At 44.7% G+C, this 17,968-nt stretch overlaps 1 protein-coding gene and 1 non-coding gene across 2 annotated transcripts in view; one reads left to right on the top strand and one right to left on the bottom strand.

The window, feature by feature from the left end:
* The window catches only part of GRIK4 (glutamate ionotropic receptor kainate type subunit 4), a 158,511-nt gene that overhangs the window by 130,700 nt on the left and 9,843 nt on the right, over window positions 1-17,968 (bottom strand). The window contains 1 exon segment of the mRNA XM_032228770.1: window positions 7,315-7,480. Within this exon segment, the coding sequence (XP_032084661.1) occupies window positions 7,315-7,480 (166 nt within the window).
* Window positions 8,673-8,778, top strand: LOC116517260. The gene has a single exon (XR_004256435.1). It is a non-coding gene; the product is annotated as a U6 spliceosomal RNA (small nuclear RNA).

Below are 17,968 nucleotides of genomic sequence, written 5' to 3' on the forward strand. Positions count from 1 at the left end.
ATAATCAAAACTTGGATTTCCCCTGCCTGCCGCGACAATTGAAGTCACAAAAAACTAGCCCAAGCGTGCCCTAAGCGAAGGAATATAAAAGGAAAGGAAAATCATAGCACGGTATATTACCAGCCTGTCCTACCCAAGTCCTCTTCCTGTCGTTTGGTATATGGCTCCTTCCCTTCCCATTATACCTGGATGCGAACCCAATTTGAGGATTAATCGCACGGCAATAGCAAAAGTACAGAATTTATTTCGCAAGTGGTGGGATTTAACAGCACACAAGAGGCCCCCCTTTGTCACTTAAGCATCACTAAGCTGTCAAAATTCGGCTCAGCCTTGTTCAAGTGGGTAGGTTTAAAGCCCCCCCCCCACTGTTCCCATCGCTCCCCTTTTTAAGCCTTTGATATAAAGTAATGTATATTTAGGGATACCTTGTGCAACCAGCAATCATTTGTGATTCCCTCCACTGGAGGAGAGAGCATTTAATGCTGAAAATTCGAGCGAGAGGAAGTGTGTATGATTCCATTTTGGCTGTTGTGGTTTGCTGGCAGCCAGCGGAGCAGGCAGCAAAATCGGACAGTGAGGAGGTTGGGGAGGAACATGGGCCAGTCCTGGGGGGCTGAGGAAGCTCAGACAAGGGCTCCGCGTCGGAGGCAGAGAGGGGAGTTAGACAGTAGTGAGGCTAGAGGAACAGACTGGAGCCTGTTCCAAGGTGTGTGCATGAGCAGAACTACCAGAAGAGAGAACACTAGAAAGCAGGGTCGACTTAAGAGTAAAGTCACACCTTGGAGGCGATTGGCCCATAGGAAAATAAATAAGGAGCGACGGGCCTTTGCCAGGAAACAATTTGGTCATTTCAAGATGGAACAGTTGTGTTTGTGACTATAAGAGACTCCTGCCAAGTTTGCCTAGCCCTGCTTATGCAACTAGTTATCTGGCAGCTCTCCAAACGAGATAGGTTCGTGTGGATAAACATTCCTCTGAAGAGACTGTTGCCAAGCCTTGCTGACTGTGAATGAAAGGAATTCACAGTCGTGTAAACAAAAGGGGTTTTGCCGGGACCAAGACTCTGCTTCTTGCTTTCTAAGGAAGCCTGGCTCAGAACAGTTGCTCCGATTTTCTCTTTTAAAGGCCAAATGGATGTTTGAAAAATAGAAACAATAACAACAACACCCTCACTTCCCCAATAAATCGGCCCAACTCCTCTTTCTAAATGGATGAAAACTGCTCAGTTTTGAGAGGGAGGGAAGCTTCTCTTCTTCCCACTCCTCAAATTCCAGCTGCTAAAACTTTCTGCTTTCCCATCGCCTCTATTCCGGTTTTTCTCTCCTGACCTTGTGTTACCGGCCCTTCTTTTGGTCGGCAGCAATTAAGCCGCTCACTGGATCAGCCGGCTAAGAGCCATCCATGCATGCAGTAATAAATGGAAGGGGAAAAGACCACAGTTTTTATGGTGATTGGTAGCATTGGATGGTTTCCCCCTTTGACCTTTGCTAATTTGATTTCTGTTCTCCATTCCCCCACTCCAAATGAAATCAGACCCTACTCTGCACATACGTACTACTAGGATGCGGAAATAGTGGTGGGATTCAGTCGGTTCGCACCTATTCGGGAGAACCGGTTCTTAACTTTCTAAGCAGTGCGGAGAACTGGTTGTTGGAAGAAATCTCCTTTGGTTTTTCTCCACTTTACAGGGCTAATCCTGTAAAGAAGGCAGGAGGAAACATTCTGCTGTTGTTTCTCGCCTAATCTTTATTACCCTGCTTATAGAAACTGCCTCTCCAGTTAACCCTTGTTACATTGTAACAGCTAGGGCGAAGCGCCCATCGACCTGAGTGACGTAGAGTTGGCCACGCCTACCCAGGTCACATGACCACTGATCCCCGCCTACCAGAATAAGGCCACAGGTGGACGATTAAATGGCCCCTCCCAGAGGAAATAAAAGAGGGACGAAAGGGGAGTGGAGTTTTACAGGAGACAATTAGTTCTCTTCATTGGTTCGTGACTCTCCGAGACTCCTTGCCACGTTTTGCAGATCTCAGCCTGGCAGCTCTCCAAGCCAGAGAAGGTCTGTGACCGTAAATCCTCCCTTGAAAGACTTTGATGGATGAGAATGAGCAGAATTCACAGTCCAATTAATAAAAGGGGGTTTTGTGTCAGGACCAGGAGTTTTCTTCATCCTCTTGGGAAGCCTCGATCAGAACACCTCCTAAATAGTCTCAATCAGTGCCCAGAGTTGGTCCCTTCCAATCTGTTAATCTAAGTGTATATGGAAGTTGCTTTGTTTTAAGTAAAAAAAAAAAGATGAAAAGCAAAAAAAAAAAAGCCACTTTAGCGCCTGGCTTTTAAATAAGAACACAACGATCTCCTCTCCCTTCCGTCTTATCGAGGTTAGATAAAGAGAATTTAATCATAAGGAAAAACAGAAATATCCATCGTGCCAGAGTGGTAGAGAGACGCATCTTGATTTGAGAAAGGATCAAGGCCTGAAAAATAACAGGGAAATGTTCCCCCTTTCCCTCCACCCACCCCATGGTCTTGTTATAAACTGGGATATCGCCAAGGCCTGCCATAATTCAGGCTTGTAGTCTGATGTCACCGTTTATCCCTAAGCCCTCTTCCTTATCTTAGCCAGCTCATTCAGTCACACGTGATTAAAAGCAATCAACCCTGACTCAATTAATGGTGGGTGCCATGCTATTTTAAAAGCAATCTGCTTTCTGAGCTGTTCTAGCCAGTTAAAAGAAGAACAAATGAAGCGGAGAAGAAATTAAGCACTAAGCATCTGTATTCCTCCCCAGCAAGTATGTTCCACTGTTCTAGTGTGCCATGTCGGGTTTACACAAGGATACGAGTGGGTTCAGGAACATGTGTGTTGCACATCCAGGTATACCGACCGAAGGCTTGACTGCTGGAAGGCTTGACTGCTGGAAAACTGAGCCGAGGTGGCACAGTGGTTAAATGCAGCACTGCAGGCTACTTCAGCTGACTGCTAGTTCTGCAGTTCGGCTGTTCAAATCTCACCGGCTCAGGGTTGACTCAGCCTTCCATCCTTCCGAGGTGGGTAAAATGAGGACCCGGATTGTTGTTGGGGGCAATATGCTGACTCTGTAAACCGCTTAGAGATGGCTGAAAGCCCTATGAAGTGGTATATAAGTCTAACTATTGCTATTGCTATTGCCCCAATAGGCTGACTCTGTAAACCGCTTAGAGAGGGCTGAAAGCCCTATGAAGCGGTATATAAGTCTAACTGCTATTGCTATTGCTAAATAGCAATTGCACTGCTCTCCTGTCTCCCCTGGTCCTTCTCTTCACTAGACCAGCCATGCCCAGTTCTTGCAACCGTTCATTGTATGTTTTAGCCTCCGGTCCCCTCCTGATCCTGGTTGATCAGGATATGCCAGAAGGAAGAATAAGGCAGAGACAGACTTAAGCCAGAGCTTTGCTCCACAAGGCCCAATTCACCTCATCAGGTCAGGAGGAGACAATCCCCTCCTCTGCCTCCTTTCTAAAGTTAAATCTTTATTTTAGCCCTTCCTTTTTCAGCAGCAGCTCTTCTGGTTTTACTCTTCTTCCAGCCTATTTTTATTCACTGCGGAGCCTTATTGCAAGAACTCTGGGGTGCTGTTGCAGAACACGCTTATCTTGGTCGATTAAATAGCAATAGCACTTAGACTTATATACTGCTTCATAGTGCTTGACAGCCCTCTCTAAGTGGTTTACAGAGTTAGCTTATTGCTCCCAACAATCTGGGTCCTCATTTTAACCACCTCGGAAGGAAGGAAGGCTGAGTCAACCTTGAATTGGTCAGGATCAAACTGCTAGCAGTCTGCAGAGTTAGCCTGTAATACTGCATTCTAGCCACTGGGTCACCAGTCCTTCCTTCCTTCCTTCCTCCCTCCCTCCCTCCCTCCCTCCCCCCTCCCTCCCTCCCTTCTCACTTAGCAATAGCACTTAGACTTATATACAGCTTCACAGTGCTTTTACAGCCCTCTCTAAGCAGTTTACAGAATCAGTCTCTTGCCCCCAACAATCTGGGTCCTCATTTTATCAACCTCGGAAGGAAGGAAGGCTGAATCAACCTTGAATTGGTCAGGATCGAACTGCTAGCAGTCTGCAGAGTTAGCCTGTAATACTGCAGTCTAGCCACTGGGTCACCACAGCCCACCCTTCCTTCCTTCCTGCCTTCCTTCCTTCCTTCCCTCCTTCCTCCCTCCCTCCCTTCCTTCCTTTCTTCCTCCTTTCCCACTTAGCAATAGACTTATACAGCTTCACAGTGCTTTACAGCCCTCTCTAAGCAGTTTACAGAATCAGTCTTTTGCCCCCAACAATCTGGGTCCTCATTTTATCCACCCCGGAAGGATGGAAGGCTGAGTCAGCCTTGATCCTGATGAGATTTGATCTGCCAGACTGCAGTACTGCGCTCGAGCCAGTGCACCACCACGGCTCATGAAGCACTCCCCAGTGGCTTGATGGATTGGCCCAAAGGTGCTTTCTCAAAAGGCGATTGGACTTTCTTTCGTTTTCCCTCAAAGACCTTTCGCTTCTCATCCCAGGAGCTTCTTCAGTTCTGACTGTTCAGACAGTTCTGAACTCAGAACTGAAGAAGCTTCTTGGATGAGAAGCGAAACGTCTTTAAGCAAAGAAACAAGGAAGTCCAGTTGCCTTTTGAGAAAGCACCTTTGGGGACAACCATGACCTGGGTCAACCCTGAAGCTGACCTGACCGAAGCCATTTTGAAGCTTCAGTATCGCCACACTGGAACTGAGGCATAGGGAGAGGGGGAATAGATAGCTGGGGTTTTGTAGGCAAAATTGTTCTGTCCCCCCTTTCTCCGCTTGTTAACAGATGACAGGCAGACAAACTTAAAAGGGAAGAACTTTATCAGTTCTCGGCTAAGACTGACTACGAGCCCAAAAATAAGCATAAACAAAGTCTCTGACGAGAAGATAACAGAATACAAAACAAAACTCTTACAAAACAATTCACTTCTCCAAGTGTCTCCTTGAATCAGGGTTACAGAAAGCAAATCACTTCTCCAAGTGTCTCTCACAAACAAACCAGGACCGATGAATACTGAATGAATGAATTAACGTTGACTCCTGCAACCAGGGCATGGCACCATCCGTCCTTTTATCACCAGAAGACCCACTAACAAGCCCCAGCTGAAAAGGTAATCTTGCATCACAAAAAGACTCACAGGAGACATCTGCTGAGTCACAACACAAAACAAAATATTTTCTCCTGGGAACCAAGGACATTCTCACACCTGGTCAGAGAAGGGAGGAGCAACGTTACCAGGCAACTAGATGGCACCCTGATTGGACCATGATTGTTTGGGGAAGGGGGAAAACTTTTGACTTTTAATTAGGTGAAAACCGCGGGAACCTTCAGAATTGATTTTCACCACAACTGTGCCAGTATGATACATCCAATAAAACTATTCTTTGAGAAATCTACCTGCCTCCGAGTTTTGTTTGGTATGGATGCATTACTTGGAACCCCTGGCAATTCGAATGACTCCATTTAAAAAAAAAGCATGTTGTTGATGCTGAACTGCCACCAGGGCTTTTAGGTGGAGAGAAATACAGATCAAGAACAAGCAGGATTGTGTTTTCCTTGTTAAAGACTACGGAGTAGCAGGGATCTTAACCCGGGGTCAATGAAACAAGGCTGAGACCTGCTCCTTTCCTTCCAATTGTCCTCTTAAATGTCATACATTCTGCTCTACCCTTAGTAATGAAGAAATAGCTAGATGTTTCCCAAAGCCTGTAAGGGGAGCATTGAACTAGAGGTCAAGGAAAAACAGGCAAGTTCAAGGAAAAACCAGGCTGCTTCCCATTAGAGAAATCTGGGGCAAAAGTACATCATTGTAGACATCCAGAGTTTATAGTAAAAAGATCTGAAGGGCAGCAAGAGATTCACATCCACGAGGCACATCTGGGCCACTCACAAGTTGTCTGATTTCATATAATATACTTGGACATGGCTAGTCTAGGGAAGAGAAGACCAGGGAGACAGGATAGCAGTCTTCCAATATTTGAGGGGCTGCCACAGAGAGGAGAAAGAGGTCAAGCTATTTTCCAAAGCACCTGAAGGCCAGACGAGGAACAATGGATGGAAACTGAACCAGGAGAGATTCAACCTGGAAATAAGGAGAATTGTCCCTGACAGTGAGAACAATCAACCCATGGAACAGAAATTGCCTTCGAGGAAAGATAGGAAGGTGAGGAGAAAGGAGAGGAATAGGAGAGAGGGAAAAGCAGAGGAAGAATTGGAGGGAATGTAAGAGAAGGAGAGAGGGGAGATAAGGGAGGATGAGTGGAAGGGTAAAGAGGAGGAAGGGGAAGGAGAGAAGGGAAAGGAGAGAAAGGAGGGAGGAAGGAGAGAAGAAAGAGAAGAAAGGGGGGAAGGAAGGAGGGGAAGGAGGGAGGGAAGGAAGGGGAAGGAAGGAGGGAATGTAGGAGAGAAGGAAGGGGGAAGGAGGGAGGGAAGGAAGCAGGGAAGGAGGAGAGAAGGAGAGAAGGAGAGAAGAAAGGTGGGAGGGAAGGAGGGAAGGAAGGAGGGAGGGAAGGAAGGAGGGAAGGAAGGAGAGTAGGAGAGAAAAAGGAGGGAAGGAAGGAGGGAAGGAAGAAGAAGAAGTAGGAATGTTGTAAGATAAGATGGAGTTATGGGTTGGTAAGAAAGCAATTTCAAGTATATTGTCAACTGTAGGGAAAAATTGTTATAAATACATATTATTAATAACTTTATAAAAAAAAAAAAGAAATTGCCTTCGGAAGTTGTGGGAGCTTCATCCCGGGAAGCTTTCCAAGAAAAGACCGGATTGCCATCTGTTAGAAACTGTGTAGGGATGCCTGCGTGGGTGGAGGAAGGGGTTGGACTAGATGACCCACACGGTCCCTTCCAACTCTGTTAATTGAATCGATCCATTTTTTATGGCCTCCTGTATGCAAGGCACTGAATTCTAGGAACCACTTTTGGTGGGAAGGTAACACGTTCCGTGCGCCTTCAGCGTTGAGTCATGCCGGCCACATGACCATGGAGACGTCTTCGGACAGCGCTGGCTCTTCGGCTTTGAAACGGAGATGAGCGCCGCCCCCTAGAGTCAGGAATGACTAGCACATATGTGCAAGGGGAATCTTTACCTTTACCTAGATTAGCTAAAATGTTTAAAAATATGTCTAGTAAATGTTGAAAATCTAATTTAAAAAAAAAACCAGGCGTATTTCATATATGTGGTGGACTTGTTTTAAAGTTTAAAAAAAAAATTGGCCAAAACAACATGTTCTGAGTGGGAGCTTAAACGAGGGGTCTTACATTCAGCTTTGGCACAGATGAGGCAGGCAGTGGTGCAGTTGAAGAAGTTCAAGATCCCAGCAACAGCGACACTGATGTCCGTGTTGCTAGGATGGAGGTTCAAAGTTGTGAATCTCTGGAACTGAAGTTTGAGAAATTCTTCTGGAGCAACCTTGAAATGAGGGACCTAAAAAGGAAAGAGAGAAATAGATTATTTGTTTCTCACAACAGACCAGAAAAGTCTTTACTTATTTAGGGAATTTATATGGCTGTATATTCGCATAGGACAATAGCAATAGCAATAGCAGTTAGACTTATATACCGCTTCATAGGGCTTTCAGCCCTCCTAAGCGTTTACAGAGTCAGCATATCGCCCCCAACAACAATCTGGGTCCTCATTTTACCCACCTCGGAAGGATGGAAGGCTGAGTCAACCCTGAGCCGGTGAGATTTGAACAGCCGAACTGCAGAACTGCAGTCAGCAGAAGTAGCCTGCAGTGCTGCATTTAACCACTGCGCCACCTCGGCTCTAGGTGGCTTACAGGAATATTAGTATTGTTATGCAACTAATTAAGAAATAAAGAAAGCAAACTAATACTCCCTCGGATGAATTAGTGATTAAAAAAAAACTTTGGATTGTGCAGAGATGGACAAATTAACACTGAAATTAAAAGAGAAAGAAGAGTCGGAATATTATGCAATTTGGAACAATTGGTACAAATGGCTGCAAAACAAGAATAAAATTAATTAAGCCAAAAAATAATATAAATATATATAGAACTGTGTATAAAGGTGTGTAAATATAGAAGCGAAATATTATATACATGTACATGATGACATAACAATGTTGATGTAATGACTGTAAGGTGTTGTAGAAGGGAAAAATAATAAAAGAAATCTGATAAAAAAGAGAAATAAAAATAAAAAGAAATCTGATAAAAAAGAGAAATAAAGAAAGCATAGTACATTGTTCATTGTAGAAAAAATGGAAAGAAATGTTCTCTATTTCAAAACATAACTAGAGGATATATAATATCGCGTAAACTAAAATAGACCAACAGAGAAATAATGAAATGATAATTTGGCGCAATTTTTGAAGGGGCAATTGAAGATATTGCTTAGGCGCTGAGGAAAAAAATGAGTATAAAAAATGGAAAAGAACGAAAGAAAATAATTTGGCTGAAAGCGAAAACCAGGCGATGATGTAAAATAGATTAGGTAAATGAGAGGAAATAAAAAGGGAAGATCTGAACAACGCTTTGTTTCTATAATATGTGTACAGTTGCATTAAAAGTAAAACAAAAAAATTGAAAACGGGGGAAAAAAGAATATAAAAACATCATATAAAAACAATAAAACTCATAAAAGAGAGAATCGTAGTGCTCGCTTCGGCAGCACATATACTAAAATTGGAACGATACAGAGAAGATTAGCATGGCCCTGCGTAAGGATGACACGCAAATTCATGAAGCGTTCCATATTTTTTGGCGCAATACTGGAAGAAGGAAGACTTGCCTACTATTCAAGGATGGACATTAAAAGTTACAAACCTAGCAGAGATGGCTAAAATATCAGCATATCTCAAGGACCACTCAAACGAGAGATATAAACTGGAGTGGAGAAGATGGATTGACTATATTCAAAATAAATACGGGACTAAGAAATTCCAGATAGTTTATGACTGAAGAAGCGAGGAATGATATAATCTGTTTAGAGTTAGCCTAACAAAAGAGGAGTTAAAGCTCAAATGAAAGATGATACTAACTTTTTAAAAGTTTATTTTAGAACATCTTTGTTAAAGATTTATACTCTGTATTTGTTCTGGGAAGTCGGGGGAGTGGGGGAGGTTGGGGGGGTTGGGTTCGGGTGGGGAGGATGGGGGAGGGGAGGTAAATATTTGTAAAAGCTTTTTTTTCAAAAATTTTCAATAAAAAAGAGAGAGAATCGTATACAATAAAATCAACCCACCCACCCCCATCCGGTGACAACACATCTCACAAGCCATTTAATGGACTCCATCCTGCTCTTCGTTCCCCAGGCCCTCTGGCAGAACTGGGCCTTCAGCGCCTTCTGGAAGAGTATCAGATGGGGGCCATTCTAATTTCCAGGGGAATGAGAGAGAGGGAGCCACCACGGAGAAGGCCCTTCTTTGGGTCCCACCAGGGTATCTCCCACGGGACTTGTAGCATTCCCTGCCTCCCTGTTCTGATGGGTTGGGGAGATGTGACCGGTCCCAAGCCATGAAGGGCTTTAAAGGTGACAACCAGCACCTTGAATTGCACCTGGGAGCAAATCGGCAGCGCATGCAGCTCTTGCAGGGGAGGTGATACATGTGCACTCCAGAGTCTGCGCAAAACCACAGGGGTCGCTGCATTTTGCACCAACTGGAGCTTCCGGATGCTCTCCAAGGGCAGTCCCATGTAAAGCACGTTGCAGTAGTCAAGACAGGAAGTGACTAGGGCATGAGTGACTGTGAGTAGGGATTTGTGGGATCCTTGGTGCTCACTCAGCTCGGTTGTTTTTCTTGCGGACATTTCCTTACCGTACTAGGTAACGTCATCAGGGTTAAAAGGGAGATGGGTTTATTCTCAGTCAGACTCCCTTCTAGCGCTGGTTGTGTTACGTAATTGGGTAATGAAACGTCTGTGAGAAAACGGCCAAGCTCAGAGAGTACCAAGGATCCCAGAGTCATTGTCTTCCTCCTCCTCCCCTCCACAAACACCACCCTTCTAGCACTGATGATGTTACCTAGTTGGGCAATGAAATGTGTGCAAGAAAACAACCAAGCTCAGAGAGCACCAAGGACCCCCGCCTTTCAACCCTGAGCTACAAATATTATCTTCTATCAAGACAGTTAGTAAGTAAAATCTTTATTACGGTCAAAGACCAGCAATATACATTAGTTTTTACACTATATTAAAAAAATACTAACATTAAAATATAATTAAAAAGCATTGACATTAAAAGTGGATAATAACATAATGGTCCAAAGATATGTCCAGATAATTGGTACAAGATGGTACTATACTTCTGTAGCCAGTTTTTTTCTTATGGACATTGCAGCAGCACAGAACTTTGCCACTGCATACGTGGTAACCGGGTTAGTGTCCTGGAGGAGGAAGCCTAGATAAAAATTGTTTGCCCTCCCTGGCAATCTCTCTAATAAGGGGAAGATATGTGCAGACCTACAAGCTCTGTAGAGCTCGCAGTGTAATAGAACATGTGAATTATCTTCCACTTCTCCTTTACCACATATGCAAACCCGTTCAGCTATAGGTGTTCTCTTATACCTGCCCTTGATACCTATCAAGACAAGAAACGATCAGCCAAGGTGGCGCAGTGGTTAAATGCAGCACTGCAGGCTACTGCTAGATCAGCAGTTCAGCGGTTCAAATCTCACCGGCTCAGGGTTGACTCAGCCTTCCATCCTTCCGAGGTGGGTAAAATGAGGACCCGGATTGTTGTTGGGGCAATATGCTGACTCTCTGTAAACCGCTTAGAGAGGGCTGAAAGCCCTATGAAGCGGTATATAAGTCTACTGCTATTGCTATTGCTAGTTTCCTAAAAGGCAAGGCATATTTTCCCGCTGCTAAGAAATGAAGTTCTTCCATTCTTCAAACCGAAGCGGGATAGTGGTCTGTCTGAAATGCTTTTGCCTCCAGCAAAAAAGATTGGATGAATAATTGCTCAACATTCTTAGATTTTATGAGACGTCATATCTCAGAAACATTAAAGGCCACACAGAAGCCTCAATTAGTCCAGAGTGCGATGGCCAAACGATTGGCAGGTACTTGCCAATACAGGCACGTAGCACCAATGCTCCGGGCCCTTGTGCTAATTCCTATCCGCGTCTAAGGATGACTTAAGCTGCTGTTTTTTGACCTTTCAAGCCATCCATGGTTCGGGGCTGAAGGATCACCTTGTCTGTCTTAATTTTGATCTGCCAGGTGGGCAGCTCCTGGGTCAATCCCAAAGGGGCTTTTTCAAGAGGCAACTGGACTTTCTTGTTTTTTCTTTGAAGACGTTTCACTTCTCATCCAAGAAGCTTCTTCAGCTCTGACTGGATGGTGGGGAATGGAAGGATTTATATTCCCTGCATTCAGCTGGTCATTTGCATCCTTTTAGAGGGTCCTTGAGGCCACTTGGGAGGTTTATCTCTGTCCTCAGGGTCAGCTGAGTGGTGCAAATGGTTCCTGTTGCCTGCGATTTTTTCCCCCCTTTGGAAATGCATTCCTACTCCCACACCATTCCAAGACTGTCCATCCCAAATTGTATAACTAAAACATCTGTAGAGATGCTCAGTTGTCCAGATCCTGGTTGTCCCAAAGGTCCTTTTTCAGGAGGCAACTGGACTTCCTTCTTTTTTCTTTTGAAGACATTTCGCTTCTCATCCAAGAAGCTTCTTCAGCTCTGACAAGATAGTGGGGAATGGAAGGATTTATTGCAGACTGCAGGAACCATTTGCACCACTCAGGTGACCCTGGAGACACAGATAAACCCCCAAGTGCTTCAACAACCCTCTAAAAGGATGCAAAGGACCAGCTGTCTGCAAGGAATATCAGTCCTTCCCTTCCCCACCATCCGGTTAGAGCTGAAGAAGCTTCTTGGATGAGAAGCAAAACGTCTCCAAAGAAAAAACAGAAAGTCCAGTTGCCTCCTGAAAAAGCCCCTTTGGGTCAATCATAACCTGGATGACAGAGAATCTCTACAGACGTTTAGCTATGCAATTTGGGATGGACACCCAAAGGAATGCCTTTGGAAGTTGTAGGAGCGTCATCCCTGGAAGCTTTCAAGAAGAGACTGGACTGCCATCTGTCAGAAACGGTGTAGGGTCTCCTGCTTGAGTGAGGTGGGGCGTTGGACTAGATGACCTGTAAGGTCCCTTCCAACTCTGTTAATCTCTTAATCTGTTAACAGGAGATCTGCTTTGTTTTGTGCTTTAGAGTGGATGACTTCAAAGAAACATTCAGGAGAAACATCTGGTTATTCTTCATTAGGAGGAACAGTCAATTCCTTGTTGCATCGGTTCTTGGGATATCCCAAAACAACTGCAATTTTGTTCCTCTTTGAGGGGAACGATTGTTAGTTAGCTGTTCTGTCTGACTCCACGAAAGATTTAAATCAGAGGTGTCCAAACCTTGTTAGATTTAAACTACGTTCAACTCCCAGAATTCTCCACCCAACATGCATGCAAGCAAAGCCAGAGAGCACTAAGGACCCCTCATTTCAGCCCTGAGCTACAAATATTCTCCTTTAAAGTAGAGAAGATGAGAACCATTGGTTTGGAATGGCATAGGGCAGGGGTTAGCAACCTGCAGCTCTGGAGCCATGTGGCTCTTTCATCCCTCTGCTGTGGCTCCCTGTCACCAGTCGCACCACAATATTGAGAGGAGCTTCTGGTTTGGAGGGGGAGAAGCAGGGCACACTAGGAGGAGACTCTATGGCAAGGGGCGGATTTTCTGCTCAGCTCCACAATTGATAGGGCTTTCGGTTAGGACAGGAAGAGGAAAAGGACGCCACGTTAGGAGGAGACTCTATGGTGGGGGAATCGGACTTCCGGTCAACTCCAGAATTGAACGCAGGGCTTCCGGTTAGGAGCTTTGTGGCTCTTTGATTATTTAAGGTTGCTGACCCCTGGTGTAGGGTCTCCTGTTTAAGATGGGGGCTGGACTAGAAGACTTCCAAGGTCCTTTCCAGCTCTGTTATTCTGTCATTTTTCTCACTGTTTTTTTTTTTTTTTTGCAGAAAATTTCAACCCCCTGAATTCCCCAGCCAACGTGGCTGGCTGGAGAATTCTGGAAGTTGAAGTCCTCAACTCTTCAAAAGGGCAAGGTTGGACACCTCTGGTCTAAAATGAGCCGGGGTGGCGCAGTGGTTAGAGTGCTGTACTGCAGCCACTTCAGCTGACTGTTATCTGCAGTTCGGCGGTTCAAATCTCACCGGCTCAAGGTTCACTCAGCCTTCCATCCTTCCGAGGTGGGTGAAATGAGGACCCAGAATGTGGGGGCGATATGCTGACTCTGTAAACCGCTTAGAGAGGGCTGAAAGCCCTATGAAGTGGTATATAAGTCGAACTGCTATTGCTATTGCTATTGCTAACCAGTTTGCTGAGAAATCAGAAAGACTTTATTCCCCAGCCCTTCGGAAAGTGAAAAGGCAAGAAACACTGTAGACCCCCAGCTTACAACCTTCAGGGAAAGGAGTCGAGGCATCCACAGGATATCTGTGGCTTTGCTCAGCAGCCCTATGGAATTTGAGCATTGTGACACATGCCACCGCTTAGGTACGAGGTCTGTGGAGCGTGAGAGGCTCGGGGTCAACGCTGCTCAACCCTGCAGTCTCAAATGACCAGGCACAATTCGTATTTCATATTCCTCTGCCTTGTACGACTCCTGCACATGATGAAAAATCCCCACCCCTGCTGGTTGGGAGATTATTTGTCCTGATTCTGGTTCTGCAAAGGTTTTTGTCGGATGGTTGAAGGCAGGTTCTATCGGCGATCCTTCACATCGAGCGAAAGGGAGATCCAGCCGTAATTTCCTACAGCATTTTGAAGCTAACAAATTCTTTATGGCATTAAGAAGACCCCATAAACTAGTGCCTTAATTAAATCAGATAAATAAAATATAGGACATAGTTAACAGGAGGGAGGGAGGAGAGGAAGAGGGAGAGAGGAGATGGATTCCTACTGGTTCAGACTGGTTCAGCTAAACTGGTAGTGGTATGGCGGCCTGGGCCGCTGGAACCAGCAACAACCAAGGCCTGCCACATCCCTGAACCGGTTCCCTGGTTGGCGCTATTGGTGCCACCATCTTGTTTTTTTTTAGTTCTGCACATGTGCAGAACAATTTCTATTGGAACGTACATGCACATGTGAGCGAACCGGCAGTAGCGCTGGCCAACCGGGAGGGAGGGAGGGAGGGAGAGGGAGGGGAGGGGAGAGGAGGGAGAGAGGGAGAGAGAGAGAGAGAGAGAGAGAGAGAGAGAGGGAGAGAGAGAGAGAGAGAGAAGGAGAGAGGAGAGGGGGGAGAGAGAAAGAAAAAGAGAGAGAGAGAGAAGAAATGGTGGGCAGCATGATCAATGTTTCCTAAAATATAAAACAAATTCACCATGGGAAGGTGTCGCAAAATACACTCACAAAATCAGATATTATGGGCATCAAACATCAACCTTGTGAAGCAAAATGTCAAGGTCACTTTTAAAGACTACAGAGGTATCCAATTTCTTAATGCACTGTCTAACACTTTGATAGGACATGGCGTTCTGCTCCCATCCCAATTGTCCTTCAAGAAACAAAAAGTTCGGGAGAGTTTTGTCCTAGACATAAACAAACCTAGGAATTTCGGTCAAGGGCATGCGTTGTCTTCTTCTAACTCTGGAACTTTTCCTTAAAGTAAAGGTAAAGGTTCCCCTCCCACATGTGTGCCAGTCGTTCCCAACTCTAGGGGGCAGTGCTCATCTCCGTTTCGAAGCCGAAGAGCCAGCGCTGTCCAAGATGTCTCTGTGGTCATGTTGCTGACCTGACTCAACGCTGAAGGCGCACGGAACGCTGTTCCCTTCCCACCAAAGGTGGTCCCTATTTTTCTACTTGCATTTTTACATGCTTTCCAACTGCTCAGTTGGCAGAAGCTGGGGCAAGTAACGGGAGCTCACTCCGTTAGGCGGCGCTAGGGATTCGAACCGCTGAACTGCTGAGCTTTCTGATCGACAAGCTCAGCGCCTTAGCTACTGAGCCACCTCACCTTTTCTTTAATCTTCCTCTAACTTCCTGTGACCTTACGCACTTCCCCCCCCTCCTTTTGAAATGCTCTCCTCGTTCTCGCCTCTCTTGATTTCACAGATTCTTCCGTTTTCGAAAACCGCTGCAAAGTTTTTGGGAAGAGCCGCCGAGATTGCAAAACCAAACTATCTGATAGCATCCTCGCCAGGACAAATAGGAACTTGATAGCTGGTTGTGGGGGGGGGGGGCGTGGGGAGAGAACCAAAGTCAGAATGTTGAGACGAAGCCAGTTTTTTAAAAAAAGAAAGGAAGATAGGGTCAATGGGACGTGATGTTAATCGGGATAAATATCTGAAGAAGGATCGTGGTCGGAATCTGACACTGACGAATGTTCTTGAGCTGAGCTGGAGCCAGGAAACTAACTCACTGTTGGCAACAGAAGCCGAGAGATGGCAGAGGAAGAGAGGAAGTAGAACGGACTGAAGGGCCAACGGAGGGGGGGGCATTGCCTCTGGCAGCAGAAAGAGGGTCATCTGAACCCCAAGCTGCTATAATAGCCCTTCAGTTACCAATTCAACTTGCATTGATTTATTTTGAGACTGTCAGCAGCTGGTTGGGTATATATTGTGCAAAAACTGGTCACGTTATCATGCCTGCAAACGGCCATGATAATCTCTATCTATCCATCTATCTATCATCTATCTATCTATCTATCTATCTATCTACTATCTATCTATCTATCTATCTATCATCTATCTATCTATCTATCTATCTATCTATCTATCTATCATCTATCTATCTATATCTCTATCTATCATCTATCTATCTATCTATCTACTATCTATCTCTCATCTACTATCTATCTCTATCTATCATCTATCTATCTCTATCTCTCTATCTCTATATCATCTATCATCTATCAATCTATCAATCTATCATCTATCTATCTATCTATCTATCTATCTATCTATCTCTCTCTCTCCTATCTCTATCTATCTATCTATCTATCTATCTATCTATCTATCTATCTATCTATCTATCTATCTTTCTATCTATCTATCATTTATCTCTCTATATCTATCTATCTATCTATCTATCTATCTATCTATCTATCTATCTACCTATCTATCTATCTATCTATCTATCTATCTATCATCTATCTATCTATCTATCTATCTATCTATCTATCTACTATCTATCTATCTATCTTAAATCTATCGCGGAGAGCCTCTGGAGCCTGGGAGGGCTAAAATGCCCCCCCACACACACACACCGAGGTGCAGGAGGCCGAGTAGGCCATTGCCACTATGGCAGGGAACAGGTGGCTAACATTTTTCAATCCCATCCCTGGGTGCCCTCCAGAAGAGAGAGAATACTCAGTTAAGACAGCTCGTATAGAACTCTGAACTTGGCCAGATCTGCACTGGAAGAATCACTCAAAGCCTTCTTGCAAACTCATGTCGAGTCATGCATTCAACAAGGCAACAAATAGCCATAATTCATTTGAGAACGCTTGCTATTGACTCGTGGATTATCAATCACCCCGCTCCTCCCCCAAAAAAACTTGGCAATAAGAGACCAGCTCGAAAGACTGACAGGAAGATTGTAGCTTTCCAACTGGAGCCAGCTGGACTGAAGGAGATGAATCATGATGAAGGCTGGTCCTAGGATCCGCGATGGATCAGCTCAAGGCAACACTCTTATGAAATATTAAATCCAGAGAATCATCTGGAAATGTAAGGTAGAGATTTGAGGCTGAAAACTTCAAACAAAGGAGTGGAACCAGAATAATGGTTAAATACCAGATACTGAGGTATCAGATACATTTATCAAAGGGTGAAACTTTACATCCTTTGAACATCCATCTTCAGAGCTTCCCCTCAAATGCGGAGACCCAAACTGTCCAAAATCACAAGAGCGTTTTAGAGGGAAGGAATTCGATGACTGTGTTTTTTTTCTCTTAGAACTTTGATCAGCGGAAAGTTCACCATATTTTTCAGATTTTCTTCACTCGGAGATGAACATTCCTGGCTGATCGACTGCAAAATGTCTCCTCCAGTGATTTTGAGGTAACAAGACTGCCTGGAGAGATTCAGCACCCTTCCCCAAAGAGAGGATACTTCCATCCGCTTTGAAAGGAACTAAGTGAAAATCAGATGAAAACAGGTAGCAAAACAACTTGGTTAAAATCCGATGATTGGACGAGGAGATAGATGGGGAACTCATCAAATTTTCAGACCCCACCAAGCTAGCAGGAATAGCCAACACTCCAGAAGATAGGTTTAAGATACAGAAGGATCTTGACAGACTTGAACATTGGGCCCTATCTAACAAAATGAAATTCAATGGTGAAAAAAGTCAGTCATTGAGGCAAGAAAAACCAAATGCACAGGTACAATATAGGTGGTACCTGGCTCAACAGTAGTAACCTTGGGAGTCCTAGTTGGTAACTATTTAAATAGGAGCCAGCCGTGTGCAGCAGCTGCCAAAAAAGCCAACACAGTTCTAGGCTGCATCAACAGAGGGATAGAATCAAGATCACCTGAAGTGTTAATATCACTTTATAAGGCCTAGGTAAGGCCACACTTGGAATATTGCATTCATTTTTGGTTGCCACGCAATATAAAAAAGGTGGCGGACTCTAGAAAGAGTGCAGAGAAGAGGAACAAGGATGGTTAGGAGACGAGGCTAAAACATATGAAGAACGGTTGCAGGAACGGGGTATGTCTAATTTAATGAAAAGAAGGACTAGGGGTGACATGATAGCAGTCTCCCAATATCTCAGGGGCTGCCACAAAGAAGAGGGAGTCAAGCTATTCTCCAAAGCACCTGAGGGTAGAACAAGAAGCAATGGGTGGAAACTAATCAAGGAGAGAAGCAACTTAGAAATGAGGAGGAAATTCCTGACGGTGAGAACAATTAATCAGTGGAACAACTTGCCTCCAGAAGTTGTGA

The sequence above is a fragment of the Thamnophis elegans genome, chromosome 13, assembly GCF_009769535.1.
Source record: "Thamnophis elegans isolate rThaEle1 chromosome 13, rThaEle1.pri, whole genome shotgun sequence".
Lineage (NCBI taxonomy): Eukaryota > Metazoa > Chordata > Lepidosauria > Squamata > Colubridae > Thamnophis > Thamnophis elegans.